General features: G+C 47.7%; 1 protein-coding gene across 2 annotated transcripts in view; it reads right to left on the reverse strand.

Annotated features, from left to right (window-relative positions):
* Positions 1-26713, reverse strand: part of RNF216 (ring finger protein 216) — an 81129-nt gene that overhangs the window by 35944 nt on the left and 18472 nt on the right. For both annotated transcript variants that reach the window (XM_071571230.1, XM_071571231.1), the window contains exons 4-13: positions 25225-26076; positions 23559-23635; positions 20143-20245; positions 19144-19308; positions 18068-18182; positions 17649-17788; positions 16704-16754; positions 15631-15768; positions 14283-14431; positions 13758-13836 (exon numbers count right to left, since the gene is read on the reverse strand). In XM_071571230.1, the coding sequence (XP_071427331.1) occupies positions 13758-13836; positions 14283-14431; positions 15631-15768; positions 16704-16754; positions 17649-17788; positions 18068-18182; positions 19144-19308; positions 20143-20245; positions 23559-23635; positions 25225-26076 (1869 nt within the window). The remainder of the gene's footprint in view (positions 1-13757; positions 13837-14282; positions 14432-15630; positions 15769-16703; positions 16755-17648; positions 17789-18067; positions 18183-19143; positions 19309-20142; positions 20246-23558; positions 23636-25224; positions 26077-26713) is intronic.

Genomic DNA, 26713 nt, shown 5'->3' on the forward strand with positions numbered 1-26713 from the left:
GATCCATCTCCTCTGACCAGGAGGACAAGTTGGTTCAAACAGCATCCCCGTGCCCTCCTGCCCTGCACACACAGGTGGGATGCAGCAACTGTGGGATCTCCCAAATGCCAGGCAGGCAGAGCTCTCCCAGCCCATGGAGGTAAAGCTTTCCAATCCCTCATTTTCAGCCTGGTTGTCCCTCCTTAAGTCAAGCAATGACACAAAGGGCACCCAGCGAGGCACGCAGCCACCCCACAGCTAAGGGGTGGTTACAGCCCCATCGCTGGCCACGGGACCCAGAGACAGCACTGCCTGCTCAGCGTTTTGGCACTGATTTATGACGAGTGTGCTCGCGTTTCCATTAGCCACAGCTCTCTCAGTTGACCCCTCGGCTCGGAGAGGCAGAGACTCCACATTAAACTCCCATCAGCTCTCAGTCCCGCTGACCTCAGCCCCAAAACACGCAGTGATGTTTTACATCAGCCGGGGCCGACGCATTCCATTAATGCTCCCCCGGCTCGGGGAAACATCTGCTCTGTTTACACTGGTAGCAGCACAGAGACCACTTAAAGCATCACCTCTGCCCCTCCAGCCCAGGGTGGGAGGAGCAGCCACGCACGGGCCAGGCCCTGGACCCCCTGGCCCCTGGCATTACACCCTGGCCATTAGTTATTCAGCAGGGCAGGGGTCACTTCAACCATCACGGTGCAGGAGAGGTGTTGGGGAGCAGCAAAGGAGGTGGATTCCTCCAGGCCAGAAGTGCAAGTTTGAGAGGGGAATTTGTGCTGACCCCAGCTGAAGATGAACAGGCTGACTGGAAATAAGAAAGGATTAAAGAATGCCAGAAAATGATTAGGGTTTTTTTAAGCACAATGGTTTTATGGATTCAGGCAGAGATTCAGCAGAGGTGGATGGTTAACACAGGTCAGAGGTCACACATGGCTCACCTCTGTGCCACCTCTCCAAGTGTGTATCACAGAATCCCAGACTATTCTGAGTTGGAAGGGACCCACAAGGATCATCGAGTCCAACCCTTAAGTCAGTGGCCCGTACAGGTGATTGAACCCATGACCTTGGCATTATTACAATCAAGTTTTAACCAACTGAGCTAATCTCAGGGTCATTATCCTCAGGGTGCTGGGTGCTAAACCCACCCTTGAACCTCTCCAGCTCCATGACTCGGGCAGGGCCACGTGCAGGGTGATTCTTCACACAGAAATAGGCAGGGACTGGACACCTTCCTAAAAGCACAGCACAGTTCATCCAAAACAATCCCCCAAAAGCACCCCAGGCACCACCATACACATCAGCACCCACCAGCTTCTTCCTGGGAAAGCCCGACAGCTCTGAAATACCTGTTCAGGTAGGGGATGCTTATCTACCAGTACCACGTGCTGGAGGGTTAGGGCAAGTCTCCACCAGATCAAGGAGATGTTACTGCATATTTTCCCAAGGATTTTTGGCAGCTAAGGCCTCCAAAAGGCAATCCCAAACACTTGATCCTATTGCTCCACTGTTAGGTGTGCATTAAACCAACCCTGATGTCTTTCTGTTGCTGCTGGAAGCTTTCTTTGCTATTAAGCACCTAGTCAAGGCTACAGCTGCTAACAAGCCCTTAAGGACACAAAAACATGCAGCAGCCTTGGAATATCCGACAGCATCTGCCACAATAGACAGAGCACATACAGGGCATTCAGCAAGGGCCATCAGCCTTTAGGATAATGAAGTCAGGGGCACAGTCGGCTATTCCCATCACTGATCATCTCCCCATTTCACAGATTTGCTGCATTTTAGATTTTCACCCTTTGACAGAGCTTGGACTATGAACTCAAGCAACAACAGGAGAGGACCACAAAAGACCCAGACTCACAGAGGGCTTAGACCACTATTTAAACACCCCTGTAAACCAGCAGCAAACCCCCAAAATACCCCTTTTGGTTTTCCTTTTAAAACTGCTCACTAATGAAGTCTGCTTTGATTTGAGCTGTGCCACTCAATTCAGTTGACTCAATCCCACTGATCCTGAATGCAATGGCAGGTATTGGGGAAGGATAAAAACTGTATTTACTCTCAACCTTCTGAAATACATTAGGGAGGAGTGACACAACCTACACAAGCACTCCCTGTTTTTCACTTCATTCCCAGTGTCCAAAGTGTCAGCAGGTCACAGCTTTGCCAATTCCACTGCAAAGGTAAAACACTGAATTAAGAAAGCAATTTTATCCAGTTCCCTTTCAACCAAAGAGAAGAAAATTCAGTCAAAGAGGAAGAAGTTGGCACAGAATGAGAAATCAAATTGTCCCTTTCCGGTTCCTTAATTCACATGTTGGGGGACAACCACAGCTGGGAATTTCAATCTCTGGAGCAATTAAAGAAAATTAAATTCAGGGAACGAAGCCTTATGCACTCAAAGCTTCATTAACCCTGTTGCCTTTTAATTAAATATGTGCACATGAAATTTTGGACAGAAAGAGCATTTCCCTTACTGACAATGCTCAGTTTTAGTGGTAAAGCAGAACTTGCCTATAGGAAAAAAAAAAAGGGTAGTGGGATAGTAAACTCTAGACCTCTCCAGCTCCACAATGGCTTTATTAAATACAGTAGAAATTACTGCTATCACCAGCTCCCACTTCATGGCCACGTCTGCTCTCCCTCAAATGCCCTCAGCTGCATCAGCAAAGCTCTGCTTTGGGCTCGCTTCAAGATAACAGGCAGCCCCACCAGCACCATGGATAAAACATGAGCCAGAATTTCAGAGCCCAACACTTATTACGATCAGTAAGAGAAATAAAGTTGGTGAGCTGCAGCAGGGTGGGTTGTAGAGCCCGTGGAGAGGAGATTAGAGCAGCAGCCTCTCCTTTAAATACTGCTCATCCCTACAAAAGGCTCAGGCAGGAGCCAAAGGCAGTGTGTGACTAGGACAGTTTAAAGGATAATCTTTGAAAGGGGATATTGTCAAGTCTGCCCAGCCTAAATATCAAACTGGCTTTGTGTGAGTTACCATCTGACTTGTGAGGGAGTCACGCTGCTCCCGCCTTCCCGGGGAATATCAATGGATCAGCTCCGAGTTCATTGGGATGCGCAGCCGCCCGGCAGGGCCCGAGCACTGAGTGCTTTGATGCTCCCCCACATCCACCCCAAACAGTGGCACCCAACTGGTGCAGGGGCAGGCAGTCACACATACTGGGAGCAGCAGCACAGACAGGGAACAAACACAAGGTCCCTTCACTGTCTCCAAGAGACTTCTTGGGAATCTGACACCCCAAGCGAGACATTTCACCCAGTGCTCTCACCCCTCATCATTTGCAAGCAAAGTTACACCTCTAGGAGGGATTAGATTTCAGTTAGTTCTTCTAAAGCATCTTTTTGGGAGAGAGCCTTGTCCTTTGCCAGCACACTGCAATCCATTTTGTGTTTGTGCTTTGCTGCTGACCCATGTATTTGAGCTGCTTCCACTGCTCAAAGACAACCCTGTGCATTTAGAGATTACCTTCCCCAACTGTCACTTACCATAAGAGCTGAAACGTTTTACAGCCAATGACACTTCCTTTTTCACACATGCCCCCCTCTCAAGGGACGAGCTAAGGTGACAGCACAACTGTTCACACAAGGCCTCCAAGGGACACCAGATTCCCAGGGGGATGCTCTGCCCATCTGATGAAGAAGTGTAGCTCCATTAACCAGAAACAGGCAATTCCTTATGCCCACTATTCACAGGTTAATTGTTGCATCCCCAAAGTAACGTCCTTGTTCTGGTTTCACAGCAGCCATACCCCCTAACATGGAGCAGAACGAGCCATTTGCTGCTGGAGGATGCCCTTGGTGCTACCAAGGACAACCTGAACATGCTGAGCGTGACAGGCTCTCGCTGAATGCAAAAATAAAAGCAGCCACTTTGCTTCCTCAGCCTTTGACACCTGCAGGGGAAGGGGCTTCCTACTACAGCACCAGCAATGAGGAGCACATGAATTTTGTGATGCCTGAAGTGCTGCCAGGCAGAACACAACCCATCACTCCATTCCTCTGCTCCTGGAAATTACATGTCCATTAACCCTTCTGTGTGTGTGAGATGGGTTTCCCACCTGCAAGCAGCAAATAAGCAAGGAGGATGCACGTAGTGAGCATGCACAGGTGTGGGAAGGGGGGGAGGAGACATTTCCAATGCAAAGCTGCTTACACACAGTTCTGCTCCCCATTCTGATGCTATCACTTTATGATGACAGCATTTCCTGACCCAGATTCTGTCTTGCTCCCTATTCCTCTGCTACAAGTAGTAATTAGTAATGTCAGTGTTCTGGCTGAATTGCTACAGTTGCATTAATAATGCAAGAGTAGTAAAAGAGAGAGCAGAAGAAAAGAGGTTTGAAGGTTAAAAGCAATAGGAGAATGTGTTTTGGGGGGCACTGGAAGGGGGTTGGGGGAGGAGGAGGAGAAACACTGGCCTACTGAGATTATAAACCATCGACTTCAAAACATGTAATTCCTTTCAGGTGGAAGTTGTGAGTGAGTCAGTCATGGCTAATTAGAGGATAATATGCAAATAGGAATGACAGACAGAGGTGATTTTTACTAAATTAGAAGTAAACTAGTGTTTCACCTTCCCTTTCCTCCTCTAAACTTGCTGCCTCACCACTTCATGTTCCTGTTTCTCTGTTACTCATGTTTCAGAGGTCATTGGTAACCTGGGATCCCACACATGACACACACTGAAGTCTCCTCTCTCCAGAGAACCTGAGACCAGCCCATACGCGCCCATCTACAGCCCAACCTTTAATGCCACTAATGCAGCTGCTCTGGGCACACCTTACCTGAGGCTCTGCCAAGCTGTTTATGACATGTACTCTGAACCTAAAATAGAGCTGGGTTTGGACAGGTGACCCAGCACCTTCCTGTGCTGCCAAGACCAGGGAGTCTCCTCCAGCTGACAGACAGCAGGTCCCTCGACAGCAACAGCCTCACCCCCAGGAGCCACCCCATGGCACTGAATAAAGCTGCTGGAACTGCATCGCCTGGAAACCTGTCTTTTTCCTTGGATTTTCTCTCTTTCATTTCCTGCTAAGACCAAGCATAGAAACAAAAGCAATATGGGAGCCTACAGGTGTGGTGTTGATTCCTCAGCTGTTTCTGTAGCTGAATAAAAACTCTCATGGAGAGTGGAAGGGCTGACGTGTCTCCTGCACACCAGGGAGGTGGCTTGTTTGGGGCTGACTCTGGTCCAACACCTAAAAGCAGGGATCTTCTAAAGGAACTGGTGATCCTGTGTTTTCTTGGGGATTTGTAAGAAATGTGAGCTCACTTTGAAAGGTCTTCTCTCCTACGTTTTGGCATTCACGGTTTCCTACATGACAACAGGTCTCTTGTGAAGTGATGATGTACAAACCAACACACATGCCCTTTCCATGAGCTAAAATCACACACATCTCTCCCTCTTGAAATACGTATATCAATAAATCAAGCTTATCAACCTAATTATTTAACTGCAGCACAGCTCACTCTGATGCTTACGAGAACTGCTCCAAAGTCCTCCAGCTCAGATGACTACCCAGAAGGGATAAAAAGCCAGCAGGCTCATTGAGATGAGCTCATGGAAGACTGGCAAGGGAGGAAAAAAAAACTGGAGGGATGAGCTTCAGAACTGCATGGTGTTTTCAGAGACCTTCCAAGTATCACTTCCTCTGCAGAGGGGAAGTGAGAGGAGCTGGAGGTTCTCGGATACAAACAGCTTCCCCTCCATGACAATGAGAGAAAAGAATGGGTGTTTTTAAAAAGAGAAAAAAAAGAAAAAAGGAAAGCAGGCCAGCCCTGAGCACACTGTGACCAAATTAGGAAACAAACTCTACTGACAGCCTCCAGAATGGCCATCGCCTGCAGCAGCCTTGTATTAGCTCAGGAAGTCTGATGACTGTGTCATCTGCTGAAATCAGAAAGGAGAAGCAAAACACCTCCTTGCACTCCACAGGCCAGGTTAGGCCATGTCAGGCTGTGGCCTGAGGGAGCCATCAGCTGCCCTGACAGTGCTATTCCAAACCTCTGCTGCTGACTCATGCCCCTCCAAAGATAACTGCCCTGGAAGCACTAAGGTACAGCAAAATGAGGTGTATGGGGCTTTTCAAGTGCATTTTTAAGTGCTTAGCTGTGGCAGATGAAGCTGAGGTTAGAGATCAGTGATTACTATGACAGGAATGTGAGGGGGAGGAAAGAGAGGGAAGATACAGCTTCTTGAGTAAGGTTGGAACAATGTTTTTAATTTGGCTTAGGAACAGCCTTTTTCCACCCTCTCCAACCTCCATTTCCACTGCAGCAGCAGCAGGACAACAATGCTCCAATACTCTGCAAACACACAAATACACAGAAGAGTTTTGACCTCAAACTGCCATGGAGGGCACCTGTACAGAGCTCCACAGCAGTGCCAGGGCAGCTTGGTGGCATCGTACCTGCTGTGAGGGCAGACAAATGACAGAGGTGAAGCTGCTTCACTGTTTAAAAAAATAAAATAATCAAAGAAATCAAGCAATCCGAGCTCTCTAGTCCATGCAGAGTTTTAAGGTGACCATGTTACACCACTCCTTCCCTTGTTCTCTGAATGAAATGGAAGAACACCTCTCCTCCCTTTCATTTTCAAAGGAATGTAGGAGGAAAAGGCAAAGCTTCCAGCTCACCTCAGCATGCACTGGGTCTCAACCTTAGCACAGCTACAGCTTTCAAGGTCCTTCCAGCCCCAGCAATTTGGCTATGGGACTGTCCTGCCAACTTGCCACGTTCAAGGTAGCCAACATGCTCTTATCCAACCTCTCATGGAGTCCATCAGCTTATCTCCAAAGTCACTGTCATCATACCCCTGCCCTCCCCACCACGGCTGTGCTGCTGCTCTCAGTGGCCCCTCTGCCTAAACAGTCACAGGTTGTGCCCAGGGAAAGGTCAGACAAGATGGTGAGACTTAAATTTCCAACCCCACATGAAGTTGTGCTCAGTTGATTGCTGCTGGACCTTTCCTCAACAAAGGACAAATCCATGGAGGGAAGGTAGCACTGCAACCTTGTGTGGACCTGACACAGATGTATTCACTGGTCAGTGAACAGCACAACAATTGCCTTTTCACTGAATGGATATTGCTATATAAGGTAGAAAGCAAGCACAGGAGTAAGCTTTGTTGTTTGAAATTGCACTGACTTACATAGTCTATTTTTAAAGGGACTAGTTTGAGTTCCTCCTTTCAGCAGCTTTTTCTTCCCCTTCAAGAGACAGATACCCCATTTAATCTGACCTCTTTCCTCAGGTCCATTTCCAGGCTGGGCTTCACCCTCTCCTCCTCTGTCAGACTCATTTATCAAGCAAAGCATTTCCACATACCACTGCATAAATAGGCTTGACCTTGTTAGAACAGCAGAGCACCTGAGCTCCCACTGATGGAGTCTCTCCACCTCACAACAGCAATTAACCCAGTCCACTCCTACCCTCTTTCCAGGTGGGATATTTTCAGAGCTTCCACAGCCCTTTCCCATGTGTTCCAAGGAACGGTGGCAGGTAAAGAGACAAGTCAAGGAGTGATTTTGGGCTCATTACTGTGCCTCCTTCTCTATAAAGGGGCATTTAGGAGTCAGCTACTGCTGGCACCACTCAATTCTTGCAACTGCTCCTGCCCAGCAAAAATCAAGGTGTATGGGAGTAGCCCTTGCATGTGGCTTTTCCTTGTATCCCAGGATAATCAGCTTTCCCAGCATAAAGCTGGAGATGAGAAGATCTGACTCTCAGCACTCCCCAGGCAACTCTGACTCTTCCCATCTCGGTGGGGTGGCCCATGTGGGTCAGTGTGTGTGCACTCTCCCTGCACGGGGCTGCACCACGCTCCTGTTCTCTACCTGCCTTTAGAGCTCGGCCATAAAACCTACCGGGGTTTTATCTGCTGCCTACAATCACCTCAACCCCACCTTCGACCTCAGTCCCTCCCTCCAGCCCATCCCTCAGAGGACACAGGGAATCAGCATCGCACTGGCCCTGCCTGCGCCCGGCACCGGCACCGCTGCCGCAGTGGAGCTCCAATGTCCTTTTATGGAAGAAAAATGAAAATCGCCTGCCCAGCCGTGGAGAGCCCCAGCACGGAGCGGGGCTGAGCTGACAGACGGAAACTCGCCATTTGTTGTGGGTTTGGCACCCGGAGAGCAGAGCGAGTTGCTGTGTGTGCTGCAAGGGAGCACAGCCGGGAGCGATGGAGCAGGAGGCAGCAGGGGTGGGGTGCCGAGGAGGAGCAGGGCAGAGCCAGGGAAAGGATGTGGTGCTGAGGAGGAGCAGGGCAGAGCCAAGGAAAGGATGTGGTGCTGAGGAGGAGCAGGGCAGAGCCAAGGAAAGGATGTGGTGCTGAGGAGGAGCAGGGCAGAGCCAAGGAAAGGATGTGGTGCTGAGGAGGAGCAGGGCAGAGCCAAGGAAAGGATGTGCTGAGGAGGAGCAGGGCAGAGCCAAGGAAAGGATGTGGTGCTGAGGAGGAAAGGGATAGAGCCAGGGACAGGATGGGATGCTGAGGAAGCGCAGGGCAGTGCCAGGGAAAGGATGTGCTGCTGAGGAGGAAAGGGATAGAGCCAGGGACAGGATGGGATGCTGAGGAGGAGCAGGGCAGTGCCAGGGAAAGGATGTGCTGCTGAGGAGGAAAGGGATAGAGCCAGGGACAGGATGGGATGCTGAGGAGGAGCAGGGCAGTGCCAGGGAAAGGATGTGCTGCTGAGGAGGAAAGGGATAGAGCCAGGGACAGGATGGGATGCTGAGGAGGAGCAGGGCAGTGCCAGGGAAAGGATGTGCTGCTGAGGAGGAAAGGGATAGAGCCAGGGACAGGATGGGATGCTGAGGAGGAGCAGGGCAGTGCCAGGGAAAGGATGTGCTGCTGAGGAGGAACATGGCAGAGCCAGGGAAAGGATGTGGTGCTGAGGAGGAACAGGGCAGAACCAGGGAAAGGATGTGGTGCTGAGGAGGAGCAGGGCAGTGCCAGGGAAAGGATGTGGTACTGAGGAGAAATGGGGCAGAGCCAAGGAAAGATGTGTTAGGCTGTTCTGCCAGCATGGACAAGCCACAGACAGGCCTCTGGACCAAAGCATATGCAGGCACAACTGCTCCATTCCCAAGCCCATCCCTGGAAGCGTTTCAAGGTCAGGCTGGACAGAGCTCGAAGCACCCTGGTCTAGGGGAAGGTGTCCCTGCCCATGGTGGGGTCTGTGAGGTCCCCTCCAACCCAAACCACTTGGTGATTCTATCAAGACATGTAGCAAGGTTCTCCACACCCCATTTCCTTTGCTTCCTTGTCCCAACAAATCCTCCATAGCTGCACTCACAAGGACACAGGAGGATGGGAATTTAAACACAGGAGTTGGGCCTTAAGGTCACTGCCACCAGAAAGAAATTAGAGGGCTCTGCCACAGTGAGTGCCCCTTTGGCTCTGCTCTCCACTAAAGCTGTGGGGCTAAGCTCCAAGTAACAATCAAATCCAAATAAACAGGCTCAAGGAAAAACATACGGATAACAGCAATAAGAATGTCTGAACAGAGAATGAGATGGGGCCACGGGACTCTCAAAATGTTTGCGCTGCTGTCAGGAAGCTGAATGAGACAGCAGACTTCAACAGCTGGGAAAACATGTTGCAAAACAAGAAGAATTAAATAATTCTCCTTATGTACATCCTACTCTGAGGCATTTTGGACAAGCTCAGTTTCTCCAACAAGAACAATCTTTTTTTCCATGTTGCACATCCACCCTGCCAGCAACAAATCTTGATATAGTTTAAGCCTAAACCCACAGCACATCTGGAGTCAGGCAGGGCAGCTCTGGGCAGCACAGCCCAGCCTTTAACACAGAAGTAATGGGCCCTGTGGTATGTGTTGGATGACATCCTTGGACAGCTGTGTCATCCTGAACACATCCCCTGCTGCTGGGGGCCTGATTACACAAACATTTCCCCCTGCACCCCATAAAACACTCCTTACTGGACCAGAGGTGGGGCTTGTTACCCACCCCTGGACCACAGGCAGCTGCATGTCCCATTGCTACACCAGGTACAGGGATCACGGGTGTCACAGCATGCCCCTCACCTCCTTCTGTAACTTCAGCTCTTGTTGACCATGCAACAATTTATTTCAGCAAGACCAGGCGTGCCAAAGCTGCTGCAAACCATCCGGTGTGACTTACACTCATTAGCAGTGCGGCGGTGCCGTGTTGGTGCCCTGCTAAGAACAGCTGTGCTCGGGCTCAGCTCACCAGGCAGAGCTCGCTACAAGTTTAAACCTGTCTCGCTTCCAACAGAAAATGAAGGTTAAAAGCAGCTGGGTGCATCTGTTCCCAGCCAGCACCTCAAAATCAATCCTGAGACATTCTAGCAGCTTAACAAGACATGCCCTAAAATTAAAATTAAAACACAAGGATTACTGTGGCCAAAAATCCTAGCCTGAAGATGAAAAGGTGAAAGAGCAGAGATTTTATCCAACTAACACAGGCACATCAATGCTCACTTTGTCCAGTGTGGCAGTTCAGCAGGCAAAGGCAGTCCCCAAACCCACTAAAGATGGGCACAGGAATGGCAGCTGCCCAGGCCAAGAGCAATGCCAATCCACACCATGCAGCCACCACTGAGACAGACAACTTGGTGCAATAAAGTAACAAAAATCCTACGCTGTGTAAAGGAGTTTTTAAGGAAAAGTCTTGGAATCACAAGTCCCTGCAGTGTGGCCTGGCTATGAAACCATTGCTGGGGGTTTCGAGCTCTCCGCTCTCCGTGCATGCATTATTTCCATGGCAACGGCAGCTCTCACCTCCCCATCTCTTGCTGGCTGAAAGCCCTGCAGTGCTTTGTGCTGAGACTGCAAAGAGGGGAAACCATCTCCCTCTCCCGCAGCACGGGGACAGCAGCAGCAGCTGGGAACAAAAGCCTTGTCTTGGACACTGTGGGGTCCTGGGAGCAGCAAGGCTGAGCAGAGAGGATGGGCTTTCTTTTCTGGTGGGAAACAGCACTTCCCCCACTGTGCTCAAGTGCATGCTCAGTCCCCAGTGCTGCACAACTCAACAAGCAACATGTGCCTTCCCTGGTTTTACCAATCTCCAGCTTGGGGTTTCTCTGTAGTGCTGGGAGGAGAAACACACACCATTAAAGATGAGAAATTTGAGCACTGCTTCCATGCAGGGATCCCTCCAAGATGGAGGGTGACTGAGCAGCCTGGAAAACTCTCCAGTCACTGGGAAACATGGCTCTGTGTGCAGTCAGCAACCTGTCATAGAGCAAAGCCTCAGTCCTCAGACAGGTGAGAGTGAGAGCTGCCTCTGCCCCAGCACCAGCACAGACTGCACACACACAGAAAGGGTGGTTGGGACATTTTTCCTTGGCTAACTGAGCTTTTCCTCCACCCTGCTGTTTGTGATATCAAGATTCAAGCCCTGGCCACCTAGCTAGAAGCCAAACTTGAGGCCACACAGCTGGAGCCACAGTGGCCCTGGCAGATGGTGCCAGCTCATCCACACACTCCCTGTGCACTCGGACACTCAGAGGGCACTGGCAGCTCTGCCCGTTGCCCAGGTCACAATTAACCACATTTTGGTCCCTGCAAGGCTCAAATGACTGGAACTACAGGTGAGATGCATAAGTAGTGACCTGAGTATGTGCAGAGCTCTTATGGTTGAGCCCACATACAGACATGCAGCCAAAATGAAAGCTTCCAGCTGGTTCCCATCACTTGCTTTACAACACACCCATAGCTGGCCCAATTATGAATCAATCTCCCTCCCTGCAAGATTTAAAGGAAAGCCTGAGAGTATCAACATGAACTCCCAAAGCAAGGCAAAGGATCAGGTGATGGAGCAGAAGAATACAAGTCCATCTGGTCCTCCTCTCCCCACCCTCGAAGAGCCCTGAGGTTTCAGGAGAGGCACATTTTGACCTTCCTCTTTCCACACTTCCCCTCACTTCAGGTTCAGCTGTGCAAGTGCAGCCCTTCCAAGCAGAGAGAGGGACTCCTTCCAGCATCAGTCATCACTACCACCGAGTCTGCCAGAGGCACTGCTAGCAAAGCCAAAGCATCCTCTCCAGTCTCTGTGGAGTTCCCTAGATTAGCCCTTTCCTCCCTAAAGGCAACTGTTTCCTGCAAGCAAGAGCATTAACTGAAATTCCTCATTCTGGAGAGAGACAGAGATAGTGGGAATATGAAGAACCACTGTGGCTGATGCCGTGAGACACCACATCCTGCTCTCTGAATTCCTCACCCTGGACTTCAAATCCTAAAGTTGTTAAAGACTTCTAAGAAGAGCACAGAGCTACTCAGCAGATTTTCAGCTAATGAATCAACACAAGCTGTCCAGGAAACCAGAAATCCAGCCCACTGGAATGCTGTAACCCCAGGGAGGAGGGGAACAGGCAGTACACTAGGAAGGAAATGAAACAGCAAAGCAGAAGGAAAGGAACACTTCAGCACTGATCCCTTTTACCACAGATACTCTGCTGCATTATACATTTTAGGGAAAAAGTGACTTCAATTTGTTTAGCACATTGAAAGGTTCATGTTTTTCAAGCCTAAATTCTGTTCTGTGGTGCTGACATATGTACATTTCGAAAACAATTCGGTTTTTGCAAAAGCAGTAAGAAAAAACTGAGATTGAAACGTGGATCAACATTGCCACCTAGTGCCTAAGAAACCTTCTTGCTCCAGCACCGGGACAACCCATCAGCTGTGCATCCCCTCCCAAATGCCAGGGGGTAGTTGTTAACAAAACCTGTCTGGAGATCAGGGATCTAAAATGGAATTCGGCAACTTTTATAAGCAGATTTCTACCCTCAGTAAGTTCAATTTTCATGTCAGAATGCAGAGTTCACTGCTGGCAACTCCAGCTTCTCCAGACAATAGAATTTAACTTCCCATTAACTTCAACTGTATTGTTGGTAAACCCACATCCATGTGAGAACCCAAAGCTATGGCAGCTACAAGCACAGGGTTAAAGCCCTCCAGAGGGATTTCAGTGATTAGCAGAAATCTCTGCTGGGGTACAGACAGTTCTGGAATCTCACATGAGAATTCACTGTTGTGGCTACAGTGACACAAGAGTGCCAAACACTGATCCTGCCCTGCCTTGGTTTGCTGGCACCAGACCCAAGAAGGGCCCTGCACACATCCACGAAGCTTGGAAACATTTCTGTGCCTCTATTTTTCCCCAGAACAGATGGGGAGCAGCAAGGAGCAGCTGGAGCAGCAAGTTTTCCCCACTCCATCCCCCTACTTGGCCTGATGGTTCTCCTGTTATGGCCATTATAGATTGAGATAAGCACAAAGATCTGCCCTTGGAATGGCTGACATTTCAGCCAGCTCTTCCACTAAGTTTTTTTGTCACTTCCAACTGGATATGCATTCAGGCAATCACATAAAATTAAAATGCAGATACTAATTCCCTCAAGGATACCATGTAAAGTTGTTTTGGCTCATTCTCCAGAAGTTTTGTTTAGTTAGAAGATTACAATTTAGTTTTGACTTCTAAACACCCAGTTCCTTGTTCACCTAAGACACTTCTACAAATGCAAGACAAGAACCTGCACCATCCATTAGCTTTTTTAGCCAAAATCTTCCAAGAAAGGACAGGAATCCTGCTCTCTTTATCAACAATGTCCTGAAATTCATCTGTCCAGTCACTCACTTAGGGAATATCAGTAGGATCCAGCATGTGGAGCCACATGAGCTATTCATTCACCTGCTGCCAGGAAGTGCACAAATAGATACTCCCAGCTCTCCTGAAGAGACTAAATGGCAAATATATCCCCCAATTACCTTTCTGCAGCGGGGATTAGGGCAGCTGAACCGCTTCACATCGTTGTCCAGTAAAGCTGGGAAGTTACAGAAGGGACACCTGCAGCCCAAAATAAGATGCCATTAATGCAGAGTGCCAAACATAGCTTTGCTGAAAGCAGATTTAGTGAAATAGCTGTGTGGAAGTTACTGAGGCTGCCAACCCTACGCCTGTCGCCAGGATGTGCTGACTGCTGCCTTTTTGCTCATATTTCTTCGATCACTTTCCTGTTTGCAATCAAAATATTATATGCTCAGCACTGCTTTTGACCATGTAATTTAGAGGATCAGCACAGAGCTGGCAAGCAAGTCTTGGGGGAGACAAGCCTATTGAATTTTAATCTGCTCCTAGTCAAAGGCAGAATAAAAACAGACCTGGGAAGGCAGAAGGCTGAATTTATAATCCAGCTCTTTGAAAGCTGCCTATCTCAGAGTCAGCACACATTTAAGGTCCCAGGGAACAATTTGTCACAGCAGAAAGTGCAGTATCCTCTGTGGGACACTCACCTGACGAGCTCATCTGCACAGGCAGCAGCCACCTCCTCCTCGGCCTTCCTCTCATAGTATTTACAGAGGATGTTCTCTGGAAGCACTTTCTCCAGCTCACTGGTGGGGAAGGAACATGTGCAACTGCCTTCCATGCAGCTGAGCTCTGACTAGGGTTGGAAAGAGAGAACTCAGGTTCAGGATGATACCAGCAAACAGCAAAACTCAGTACCCAGAACATTACTAAATAAACCAGTGCAGAGCCTTGCTCAGAGAGAATAAGAGCTTAAATCAGCAGATCCCAGAATGGTTTGAGTTGGAAGGGACCTTAAAAATCATCCAGTTTCAACTCCCCTGCCATGGCCAGGGAGAATTTCCACCAGTCCAGGTTGCTCCAAGCCCTGTCCAACCTGGCCTTGGAAACCTCCAGGGATGGGGCAGCCACAGCTGCTCTGGGCAACCTGTGCCAGGGCCCCATAATAAATTTTTTTTCCCCAGTATCTCATCTAAATCTACCCAAGATCACTGCCAGAAAATGGGTTCACTACAGAAAGAACAAGACTAGTTAAACAAATCAGACCTCAAACAAACACTGGGCATGTGGATGCTGTTGACAGCTGGGATCACAGCTCTCTCCAAGTCCACTGTGACCAGTCTTGGCTCCTTATTACTGAACATTCTCTGCTGAGAACCAGCTCTCTGTTCACGAGCAGCACGGTGCATTCTTTTCAATTAAGTCATGTAAAATACAGCTGCCAGTTTATACATTAACAGATCCCAGAGTACAACAGCATCCCACAGTTCCAGCATCATATCCTGAGGCAAAGGAGCACATTCACCTCAGAACAAGTTAATGACTTGTTTATAGCTCAGCTAAGTATCAGGATAATTGCTACCTAAATCAGAGGCTAAGAAGGTTAGTAGTACCATAGAGGAACCAACCCCCAAATTAAGTTGGGATAACATTGATATTATGAAGGACACACACTCTTCGATAGGAGGAGACTGGCCAAGGCAGAGCTAAGTGTCCTCTGTGCAGATACCACTGGTTTATTAAGCAGAAAATAAAAACCAGACACGTTATTGTTGTTCCTACGAACGTTGCAAAAAAGTTTTCCTAATAATCAAGTTGCTAAGCATGGAGCACAAAATATGGAGGTTAGTAACACTGAAATCCTGGGCAAAGATCCCACTGTGAAGTTGCTGGCAGCACTTGATGGTGAGACTGACTTGGATTTCAGGACACCATTCCATTCAAGTATTTCCTAGGAAGCGCATCTGTTTTAAGCAACAATGTTAAACAAACAGCAATGTCATCTGCCAACAGCAATCTATCCATTCTCCCTTTGTCCAGTTATGAAATTCTTACCTTCCCAGAGCCAAAAACTGCCTCCTGAGCATATTTAATTAGGCACTCCTTGCAGAACAAGTGTCCGTCTGTGCACTGAGTCAGCTCTTCAAAGGCAAACTCGCCGTAGCAGCAGCGGCACTCGATCATCTGCCCGTCCTGCAGCCACAGAGGAACCACATCAGCATCCAAACACCCACAGCTACAGCAACACACACACACACACACAACTGCAAGCCACAAACAAAGCCAGCATTAATCCTAAAAAACAGCAAGATACACACCACTCCATTAGAGAGCCTCTTTGGCGCTCAAAATTCCCCAAGCACAACCAGAAATTTAGTTTTAAGTCCCTTAATATCTACATGTCCTGCTTGACAGGTGCCAAAAAGCTACAGAACATGTGGTGATTAATAAATCTTAGCCCACAGGCAGAGGAACAGCTCAGGTTTGGGAAGCTGAAGTCACAGGGAAGCAGCAGAGTGTACACCACTCATGGGAAAAACAAGACTCGGATCTGTCACCCTCTAAAAGAACATTTTCCATCTGCCTGGAGACCTTGCCTTGGCCTCCTCACTGCAGGGGTGGAGAAGTCTGCCACTACTAAAAGCTAAATTCTCCCAAGTTTGAAGAGAAATGGGCATTGAGACCAAAAAGGTCCCTAAATTTTCTTGGTTTGAAATGAAAGATACAATTTTCAGGCTTTTAAAGAATTCTTCCTGCAAATGAGGAAGGGCCTTCCCACTGGCTGAGCTCCAACAGCAGGTCTGTTTTAAACAGCCATAATGGTGGGAGCAAGAGCAAACCTGGTGCTATTCCACTCCTATGTTTGTTCTGAGCAGCAAAGACACAAGCTGAATTACTACAGATCATTACATGCATCAATAGTGTCGTGCTGGCCTCAGCTCATCTGCCTTTCCTAAAAGCAGCCAACACACACCACACAGGTTTTGCCAGCTCAGCAAAAGCAGCACAGTGCAAATACAGCTTCAGAAAAGCTCTGTTCTAGAAGCCAAAAGAATCTGTAAAGTAGGAAGTGCAGAACAGTGTCTATGCATAAGTTGAACTCAACAGATCACATTTTAGATACTGACCTTCTGATACTGCTCCTCATTCATCTGCAGAGCCAGCAGGAAGTCTGCATGCTGTAAGGAGACATGTGCATCAGTATTTACAGGATAGATAAAGCAATTTTCCAAACTCTACACTCACTCACATTATCTCAGGGCTTACAAACCACCATAAAAGGCTCACTGTCTGCTTGTAACATCACTCAGCCCATCCCTCCAATCCATTAAGCTATTTATGATTCAGCTAAAACAGATGGGAGAAGCAAAGGCAGCAAGAACAAAGAACCAAATTCTGTATTATGGAGGGCTGCTGGTTCAGGTTTCCACGGGCAGAGATGATCTCACCCAACAGATCCCTCCAGAGAACATGAGCTTTGTGTTTCAGGGAGACTCCATCCATCTGCCTAAGAGACAAGGATCCTTAAGGAGCTGCTTTAGAAAGGACTGGGGGTGCAGAGCTGTGAATTCAGTCTTCCCTCAGCCTGTGAGGGGAAGACAACACACGAGGAGGATTCTGCTGCAAAACACACAGGACAAGGCGTTCTGGAGCCACAGGATTGGCACCTTGGGGAAGGCAGTGAGTGGACAGACTGCCTTGGGCCTGGTCATTATTCACCACTGAGCTGCAATTACAAGCCCTGAAGCAGCAGAGAAGCCTCATAACAATTAGAGGAAAGAATTAGTGAGTAGAGTTTTTACCACTTCACAACAAAAAAAGGTCCTGACTGGCGTTTGCACAAGTAGCAGCTGCATATTTAAATAAGAAACTGTTTGGCTTCTTTCCTTCAAAACTGAGTTATTGGGAAGAGACATATGTGTTAACCGGTAGGGAAGGGGCAAACATAGTTACTCAATATTTGGTTCAGCATTTCAATTTCTGTAAGAGACAGATTTTCATGTTTAGGGCCAAAACATGAACAGTTGTTGAAGTTGTTTGCACCAGAAGATCAAACAGCTCCTGTCACTCACCTCTGCCATCTCTTTCACTTTCTGCTCATAGAATTCCTGCTCCAGCAGCACTGGTGGGAGAAGAGAGAGCTTGTCATAGGTCCTCCAGTGCCGTCTCTTGTTCTCCAGGAAGAACATGCGCTTCTCAATTTTCACATCCCCTGAGGCAGTTAAAGGCACAATGAAATGGGATGGAGCAGCCAGAACCAAGCCTAAATCCTTCCTCCTCCACACCCCAGCAGCTGGGTAACTTCAGCAGCTCAAACAGCACTGACTGTTAGGCACTAATGAAGAGGATCTCCCAAACAGATACCAGGCTGTGACAGAAACTCAGCTGTTTTGGGACCACATCCCCTTTCAAGAACAGTGATTTGTGCTGCAAGCCAGTTCTGTTTACAATAATGATGCAGAGAGCAGAACACACACAGCTTGGCATTTACCTTGCTCAAATTTGAAGTCTATGTATGAATATTGATTCATTTCTTTCCTCCTTTTCCGCTTCCCGCTGGTTTCAGGAGACAGCTCCTGCCATTTTTTGATAGCATCTGAAAAGGCCTAGAAAACAACACACAGACTTAAACCCTGTGCCTGGAAGAAAGCAGAAGCACATACTTCAAGCTCAAACACAGTACAAACATTGGCATAGGATTCATCCAAAACTGGAGAGCCAAACAGCCATTACAGAGGCAATTTTACATCCTTCCTTTGCTCACCTTGTTGCTTTATATACTCAAAGTAATAATTCCATAAAAACAAAATAGTTGAATGATACTTCATAACACCTCATCTATTGACTTGCATTGAAGTGGATACCAGTTATATTAAACAGAGCTCGTTTGGGTTTTTTTTTGTTGCTCAGTTTGCTTTCTTTTGTGAGGTTCAAATACTCAGTGCTCCCTCAGTCTAGTGAAGTTTTTGTTTTAGTTAAGTCGTGGAATAGTAGAGAAAAGCTTCAGCAAGGGGAGTGTATCCGAGGAGCAGATCCAAGTGAAAAACTGGAAGCCACATTGACATGCAGTTTGTTGATACTTAAAACAAGTGCCTTTGCATCTCCATTACAACAAAGCTCTTATGTGGAATTCAGGACTCATAAAAGGAAGAAAGGACACTGAGGCTTGGGGTTCTTTTCAATTACATGCAGTCAGTTAACTAACAGCAGCAGTTAAACGTTCTAAGATTTAGCTAAATGTCTAGTTTTTATTGGCAATTATACTGCACTTCAGCAGCAACGTAGGGGAACGATTCTCAGTTTAATGCATCACCCACCATCAACCAGACAGTGTTTCCCCAGCTCTCCTATTAGAGAAAGTAAAAACTTCCTGCAGCATTCTGTCTGGCCAATAAATTTTGAAAATCTCTACTAAATGGATTAAAACTTCTTAAAAGGAAATGAAGATTATTATAAACCCCATAACCACACAGTAGCAGATGGTACAGTGAGGCAAAAGAGGCCTCAGTGCTCTCTGCAGACACGGGAGATAAGCCTAGGAAAGAAAACAGACTCGAGCTGGAGAACCTTCCGTGTGATTGCATAGTGTCCCTTGAGCTCGTGCAGTGCCCACTTGATGTCCTGGCTGCTCAGCATCTTGAAGTCTGCCATGAGCAGGTCAGCGGCCTGGATAAAGCACCGCTGGTCCAGGGGGGCAAGTTTGGAGAAGTCAAAGTAGTCCACTTTAGGCACCTGAGGGGAAAATGAGAGAGATTAACAGGCTGCTATAAACACACACAGAACACCCCAAATCGCTGTTTCAGTGCTTAGACCTTCTGCAAGGACACCCAAAATTTAGGTTATGTGGCACCCAGATCTGGGCACCTACATAACAATCTCCTACATAACCAGAGCATGGCACAAGTGGGCAGCCCATTGCTCTGTGCATCTGTGCAGGTGACCTGCACAAGGTAAAATGTAGTTTAAAACCATCGTGTGTGGCTGCAAGAGACAGTGAGAAGAGGAAACATTCAGGTTACTGTAAAGGGTGAAGCTTTATTTGGCTCAGGGTTGAAAGATGCTTCCAAGAGTGGACAGAGGTACTCAATATTTCTATCTCTCTCAGGTCACATGTTTCAACATACTCAAAAGCTCAGAGAATTTTTTGTCAAATGAACTTTTAGAAACAGAATCAAGCAGCTGTAGGGAAATTTGCAGTTAAGAGACTGAAAGGCAATGCCTAAAGGCCTCAAGAGAGACCTGAGGGCCGAGGCTACTTCATGTGACAAGGACTGTGGAATTCTTGTCTCAGTTATCAAAATGAACACTTCGGATGGGGCAGTGACAGGCAGGGCAGAGGGGATCGCTGAAGGCAAAGCAAACAGCAAAGTCTTGGAAATCATCTTGCAAGCCAACTAACTATTGCTATTTAACACCGTCCTAAACATGCCCAGAGGCCTCCTGTGAAAGCACAGCTCAGTCAACCACTCTGCAAACACACACTAATCAAAGCAGACATCCCAAGGTCCACTCAGGCTGAACAGACTGGCCCAGAGGCACGATGGAGATGAGGATGCTCTCACTTGCCTTTGTCTCGTCCTGGCTGGCAAGCAGGCTGCTGCTGGGATTCAAAACCACTCTGCCTTCCTTCTTTGGGTAATCTGGGTTTTCCAGAAGAAAGTTGCAAAGTCTGAAAAGATAAATATAGTTACTTCAGAGCTGGGGAGCTCAGGTTCATTTCTCACTTACCCAGTTTTTAGTATTCTATAATTATGAGGCCACACAGGCAAGTCACAGCCTGCCCTGTAAGGACCAAGGGAGGTCCTAGACTGGAGCAAACTGCGAGAAAATGACTGAGTGAAAAATGATCAGCTGTGGGACTGCAGAAGGAAAAGCAAATAGATTTGTCTTTCAACAATTAAATTTACATATGTGAAGCTTGTATGGGTGAGCTACTAATCATCTATGGGAAAAACAGCATAAAAATCCGTACAAAACCCATGAGAGGTGGAAGTCTTCAAGAGAATATTACAGATTTAAATCTGAGTTAAAACCTCCATTCTCAATCTACCTTCACATTAAAGCAACCAGAGTAACTTGGTCTATGGAAGGCGTCCCACCCCATGGCAGGGGGTTGGAACCAGGTGAATTTTAAGGTCCTTTTCAACCCAAACCATTCTGTGGTTCTGCGATTAAAGCAGAGACAAAGGCATGTTTAAACTACGTATACATGCAACACATACTCTGAATACAGGTTTCACTGTAATAAAGCTTGAAATTACACCAGCATTGCCCAAATTCCAGTAGAAACTGGTCTGGTGAGAACAGCACTTGGAAAATAATCACTAAAATTGCTGACAAAATTGCATAACAGCCTGTAAATGCAGCATGCCCGATGTCCCATCACAAACACTTATAACTGTCATGTAAATGTCGTTTAACTGAGTATTTTAGCTCAGAAAAGACTCAGTAAGCAGTTTCCAAATACCTGATTGCTGGAGACCACGAGCAGCCCAGCAGCCCTTGTGAAAGCCCAGCCCTTGCAGGCTGCCAGGCTGCATCACCTCTCACAGCCTGTGCTCAGCCTCCCCAACCAGCTGTGCTGCCTCGGTCAAGGAACAGAAACTGTTCCTCAGTTTCCCCAGCTGTAGAATAAGATCCTTCTGAATGCAGCCAGGACAAGCAATTAACATTTGTAAAACTACTGGAAAGAGAAGGTGCTAGGCTGCAGCAAAGACATAATTGCAGCTAATTTACATTCCTGATGTCAGAAATCAGGTCCTAATTAAGAAATCTGAACTGGCTGGAAGCAATAACCCACTATCAAGGCACGATTACTTTAGCTCTGCTTTCACATTCAAAGCAGGGGCATTTCTTTTTGCTTAATCGGGTATTGACATATTGAGCCAGAAGCTTTTGACCGAGTGTGAATGCTCCTGCACACAAAAGCTGAATAGATGATACCCTGCTAAGAGCAGCTCCCACATCTTATCTTTCACATCACTTGGGGTTTAAGAAGATCATTTCGGGGAAAACAACAAAATATCTCCGGCACCGGGCATTTAATAGCTTCCATTGGTAAAAGATAACTGTTTTAATCCAACAACAGAAACTTCAAGGAGCTCAAACCGCAGCTCAGACGGTCAGGATGCATTTGAACTGTCCTGCATGTTGCCAATTCAATGCTCAGGGTTTTCGGGGATGTTAACCTTCAGTGTCTGACAATTAGTTAAGTGGGTCCCGGCGCACAACCACACACACTCCCGGCACTGTTCATTAATATCTGCACCACAGGACACAGAGCTGGTTAAAAGCCTCATCCCTGCCCCAGCCCAGCCACCCTTATTTATTATATTCCAAGCCTGATTCAGCTTGACACACCATGGAGATCAAAAGAGACCGTGCCAGCGAGGCTGACCAGTGCTCTGACCCGTTTGTTCTCAAACAAAAGCCGCAGTGACAACTCAAAAGATAGTTTGGTTAAAGGAATAAAAATATGGAGAAGAAATCTTTATCATGCAGTAAGTGGGTGACGCGCCGCTGAGCAGACACTGTAGCTGCCCACAGGGGAGCCTGGAAGCACCTTTTCATCTCACTGGGTCTGTGGAACACAATGGGAGAGAACCGATTCGGGAGCAAAAAGGGAAGGAACACATTAAGCCAGATAGAAGCCCATAGAGGGATTTAATTCCATCAGGCTTCGCTAAATCCCCGCAGGACACAAAAATGAGTTTTTCACACAGCCTGGGAGGGTCCTGCAGCCAGATGCCCAACTTCAATGGACCAATCACCCCAAGGAATGGTCTTCTACACCCCCACCACAACCATCCAGCCCAAGGTGAACCCAGTTTGTGGTGCCAGCATCCAAAAGCTGCTCCATCACTGCAGGGACAGCACTTTGGAAAGACAAGAAAGAAGTTACAGTCTGATGACTTCCTAACGAAGCCCTACTTTGGAGACACGACTTCACAACACAGGCAAAGCAGCAGAATGGGAAATCTATGCCCAATAGATGGGATCATCCTTAGTTCCTTGCCAGTTAACTTATTTATGGCCCAATAACTAATTCTAAGCCTCACGCACTTAAATGCTGCTTAATTAGTGCCCTAGTTAGCTGTGAAGGGCATTGCATTTATACAAGGGAATACTCTGGCAACCAACACCTATTCTTCATTCCTGTATAACGTGTTGGGGATAGCAGTGACAGTTGCAGAGAGAGAAAGAGAGGCCACCAAGCATCAGACACCAGTCACAAGTGATTTACTTCAAACCAGTCTCTCCTCAGTGCTGCTGGTGCCAACACACGCAACCCTTGGCTCTGCAGGCTGTACCCACAGGGGCAGGAGCTGAGGCAACTCAGCAATAAGGTTAATCACTTTTTTTTACACTTTTGACTCTAACACGACTCCCAGAGATCTCCAGCATGATGAAAACATATTCCTGAGCTGTTAACACAATTTGGGAAGCAACAGTCCCCATGCTAATTTTCCCTCCACTCCTTTTACTTCACTTCTTAGCTCATATTTCTGCTCAGTTTGACCAAGATTAGTCCCTCAACAGATCTCGAGAACCAGTTCTACCAGCCTTAAATGTGTTTGCTCTATTTTATCTGTAACAAGTGATGTGAGAGAACTCACCACTGCTGCTTAAGCAACTAAAGGAGATAAAAACCAACATCATGATACAAAATAATGAAGTACAAGCCAGAATCAGCTTTACCTGGAAAAACCCAAAAACCAGTGAAATGAAGAGGCAGGGAAACATTTTCTCCAATGCAAAACACAACAACCCAGCATACAAGCTACAGCACAACATCAGAATTATAGAGGATTTAAGAATAGCTCTCCTAGAAGTAAAACCCAAAAATACTCTGCTCTTCAGCAGTATCAAGGCAATGCTGAGGCCCAGACTGGATGTGCTCTAGAACAGCATCACTGGCTGGTGGGGACATGGAAATGTGCTTCAGTTGTAGGACACACCATGGTGTTTGGCTCTATACTTACACATTTAAGTCATAGCAGTTCTTGATGATGATTAATTCTTCAATATACTCTGTCTTCACATCTGGGAATCTTGCTTCCTACAGCAGGAAAAGCTAAAGGTTACGTAGGTATTAGAGGAGCTGAGCAGCACACGTAGCAACAGCACCAAAGAGAGGGATTTATAGGTCATTATCTGGCACACTCCTGAGGCTGGGGACAAAATGGTCAGGAGACCATTGGTATCCATCCAGCCTGGCTACTGCAAGCTGCTGGCTTTCCTTTGCTCCACAGGATGGTTGCTAACAGCTCTTTCTCAAAGAAGAGTGTGGGTAGTGATGTGAAAGGCCACAAGCAGCTGCCCTAATGAGGGATTCAGGCTCAGTGGAAACGGGGGAGGCACACAGGGATGATGTACAATACAAGGAAAGCTAGTATTTACCTTCAGCCAGACTGCAAGGAGTTCCTGGTTGTGTGCTGAAATACGACATTCCAAAGCAAAAGGGAAAAACCCAACAACACAAATACCCTCCCAAAGCACCCAGACACACCAGCAATGAGACCAGAACACACAACAAACTTTTACTGGCATTTCTGGGAAGGCTCTCCCAGCGTTTGTCACGTAACAGAGAACACCCTTTGCTGCCCTCTCTTGTGTTTCTGTACAGGTATTGCAAACAACTGCACCACGTGGTATTTTGCTTTACAAGACTGGACTGGCCAGGGTTGTCAAGCAAACCTGGCAATGCAAGAGTAGCTTCTTACCCATCTCAAAGAAAGTCACTGATCAACGAGGTCTTACTTGGAAAGAACTGAATTTTGTTGGATTGCTACTTAAAAAGGCATCTTCCTCAACCTCCAGTTTTCCCAAGTAGGAAGTGGAGGAAAGACCTGGAGGAGCTGGGGGTGGTATAAGATAAAAATGCAGTAGAATATGCTTGTTTGCAAAACAATACTCAATAAGGCATCAAGAGGGATCCCTCCTCCCTAGCAATCAAGGGGAGGAGTGTGCAAACATCAGACACTTGAATCACCACATTTTTATTTTGCTTTATATTTCAAATTTACACCATGTTACCCAAGCTGCTGAATATATCAAATAAGGAGGGACCTTCCTGGTGGTTCAGCGCCCTCCATGCTGAGCCTCACACACAGAGTCAGCAAGGAGCATGTGGAGTTAAAACATACATAAACCTTCATGCTGCTTATCCAGTTATCCCTCAGTGCTACTGCTTGGAAATCCACACTGGAAGGGCAGCCATTACCTGTTGGCCACAGACCAAACTACTGCAGGAGAGGCAGCTGAAAGCAGCCATGGCTCTCACCTACATGTCCCAAGCCTTCTCTACCCCACTCTCTAACCTTCTGCCAGTGTTTGAGGTCTCAGCTTTTCTCATGTAGCTTTACATCCATTCCTAAAACAGCTCTACAGAGCTGGGTTAAGAATCAGCCAATCAAAACCAAACTATCAGATCCCTTTCAAGGGAACAAACCCATATTATTGCACCTCAAATGACAGTTTTCCAAGTGCTCCTCACCTGGTGCACAGCTGAGAGTCAGCCAAAGCCAGGAGGACCTGCAGCTGAAGTCACCAGGGCTGTGCTCTGAGTACGTGAAACCCCACACACCTTGCAAAACCCGTCTGAAAGCACCACACACAGAGGGGGCAGAGCGCCCCAGGAACACTCACCGTCTCCCTGATGAGCAGTGCAGTGAGGTCCTGCTCCTGCCCCGCAGCCCCCTGCTCTGGCACGTTGCTGGAGCCCAGTTCCTGCGAGCCCTGTGCGGGGAAGGCCGGGCCCGGCTGCTCGTTGTCCCTCCCCGCCTGCTGACCCGTCTCCTCGGGCGGATGTGCCGGCTGGGGGGAAGCAGGGCCTGGAATCCCATCCTGCTGTGGCTCTGGCCGGGGGAAGGCTGGGCCAGGAGCCTTCTCTCCATATGCCCTCAAAGGTCCTGGGTCTGCCTCTGGCTGTCCTTGCTGAGGAGCACAACCCTTTGCGACGGTGCGCGGCTCGTCCTCTGCCGGCGGGAAGCACCGGTGTCCCAGCTGGCTGTTCTTCTGCTCCACGGGGGCTGCAGCAGCTGTTCCTTCGAGGTTTTGCTCTGGCTCCAAGTTTTCTCTTTGCCATCCCTGGGCTTCCATCTTTTCCTCCTGTTGTGGTGGAAGATCTGCATTCTCCAGACTGACAGTTTCTGTGTTACCAACAGGCTGTGGACTTGTCTTTGTTGGTGGCAACAAACTCGGACCTGGCTCCTGGTTACCTGGAAGTTCAAAGCTGGGGCCATTGAGCTCAGAGGGTCCAGGCTGCTGCAGGACAAGGTTCACAGTCTCAGCCCTGCTTGGTCCAGCACTGCTCTCCACCACGTGATTGTACCCATTTCCCTGGCACAGCAGGGCTGAATCCTGCCCTTCCTGCCCATCTGTGCTCCTCGAGGGCTCCCCAGCACCTTTGGATCCTCCTTCTCCCACAGTGTTTGCACCCTGCCATGGAGCAGCAGGTCTGATGACATTGGGGCGCAGAGGCTGCTGATGTTTTTGGGTCTGAAAAGAACACAGACAAGAGCAAGTAGGAATTCCTGTCTGCACCTCAGAATCCTTGTTCCAGATACTTTTGCATCTAATCAAACTTCTGATGGGAAGCAGATATACAGTCTGTTTAGCAAGAAGTTTAAATAAAGCACAAAACTGCAACCCCCATATCTTGTTTCCCTGAACTCCATCCTCAACCTGTCCCCAGGTGCTCAAAGAACATGTGGCTGAACTGGGGATGCACAGGACTTTCAGAGTGGAATAACTTCCTAAGCTCACCTTAATACCCACTTCCCTCCCAGTAAAATAGTCTGGGAACAAGGAACTAACTGATGACATATTTGTGTTTTCACCAATTTATTTAAACAGGCAGGAACCAAACCTCAAAACATTAATCTCTGGCCTTGTTCTTGCCTCTGGCAGACAGACTGCTGGATGCCAACAGAGCCTGAGTGTTCTCTGCTACTGTTTTCAACTAAGAAACAGAAAGGTCAGCTTTGCAACCCATTTTCTCAATGCTTCTGGTTAATTTAACAGAAAAGTGGAATATATTCTTCATATAATGTAGATGTGAAATGCTGCAAAAATCTAAGTGAGTGCAACAGCCCAACATGAATGCAAATGGCATAGAGGAATATTAAGTATACAA

The sequence above is a fragment of the Pithys albifrons genome, chromosome 16, assembly GCF_047495875.1.
Source record: "Pithys albifrons albifrons isolate INPA30051 chromosome 16, PitAlb_v1, whole genome shotgun sequence".
Taxonomy (NCBI): Eukaryota; Metazoa; Chordata; class Aves; order Passeriformes; family Thamnophilidae; genus Pithys; species Pithys albifrons.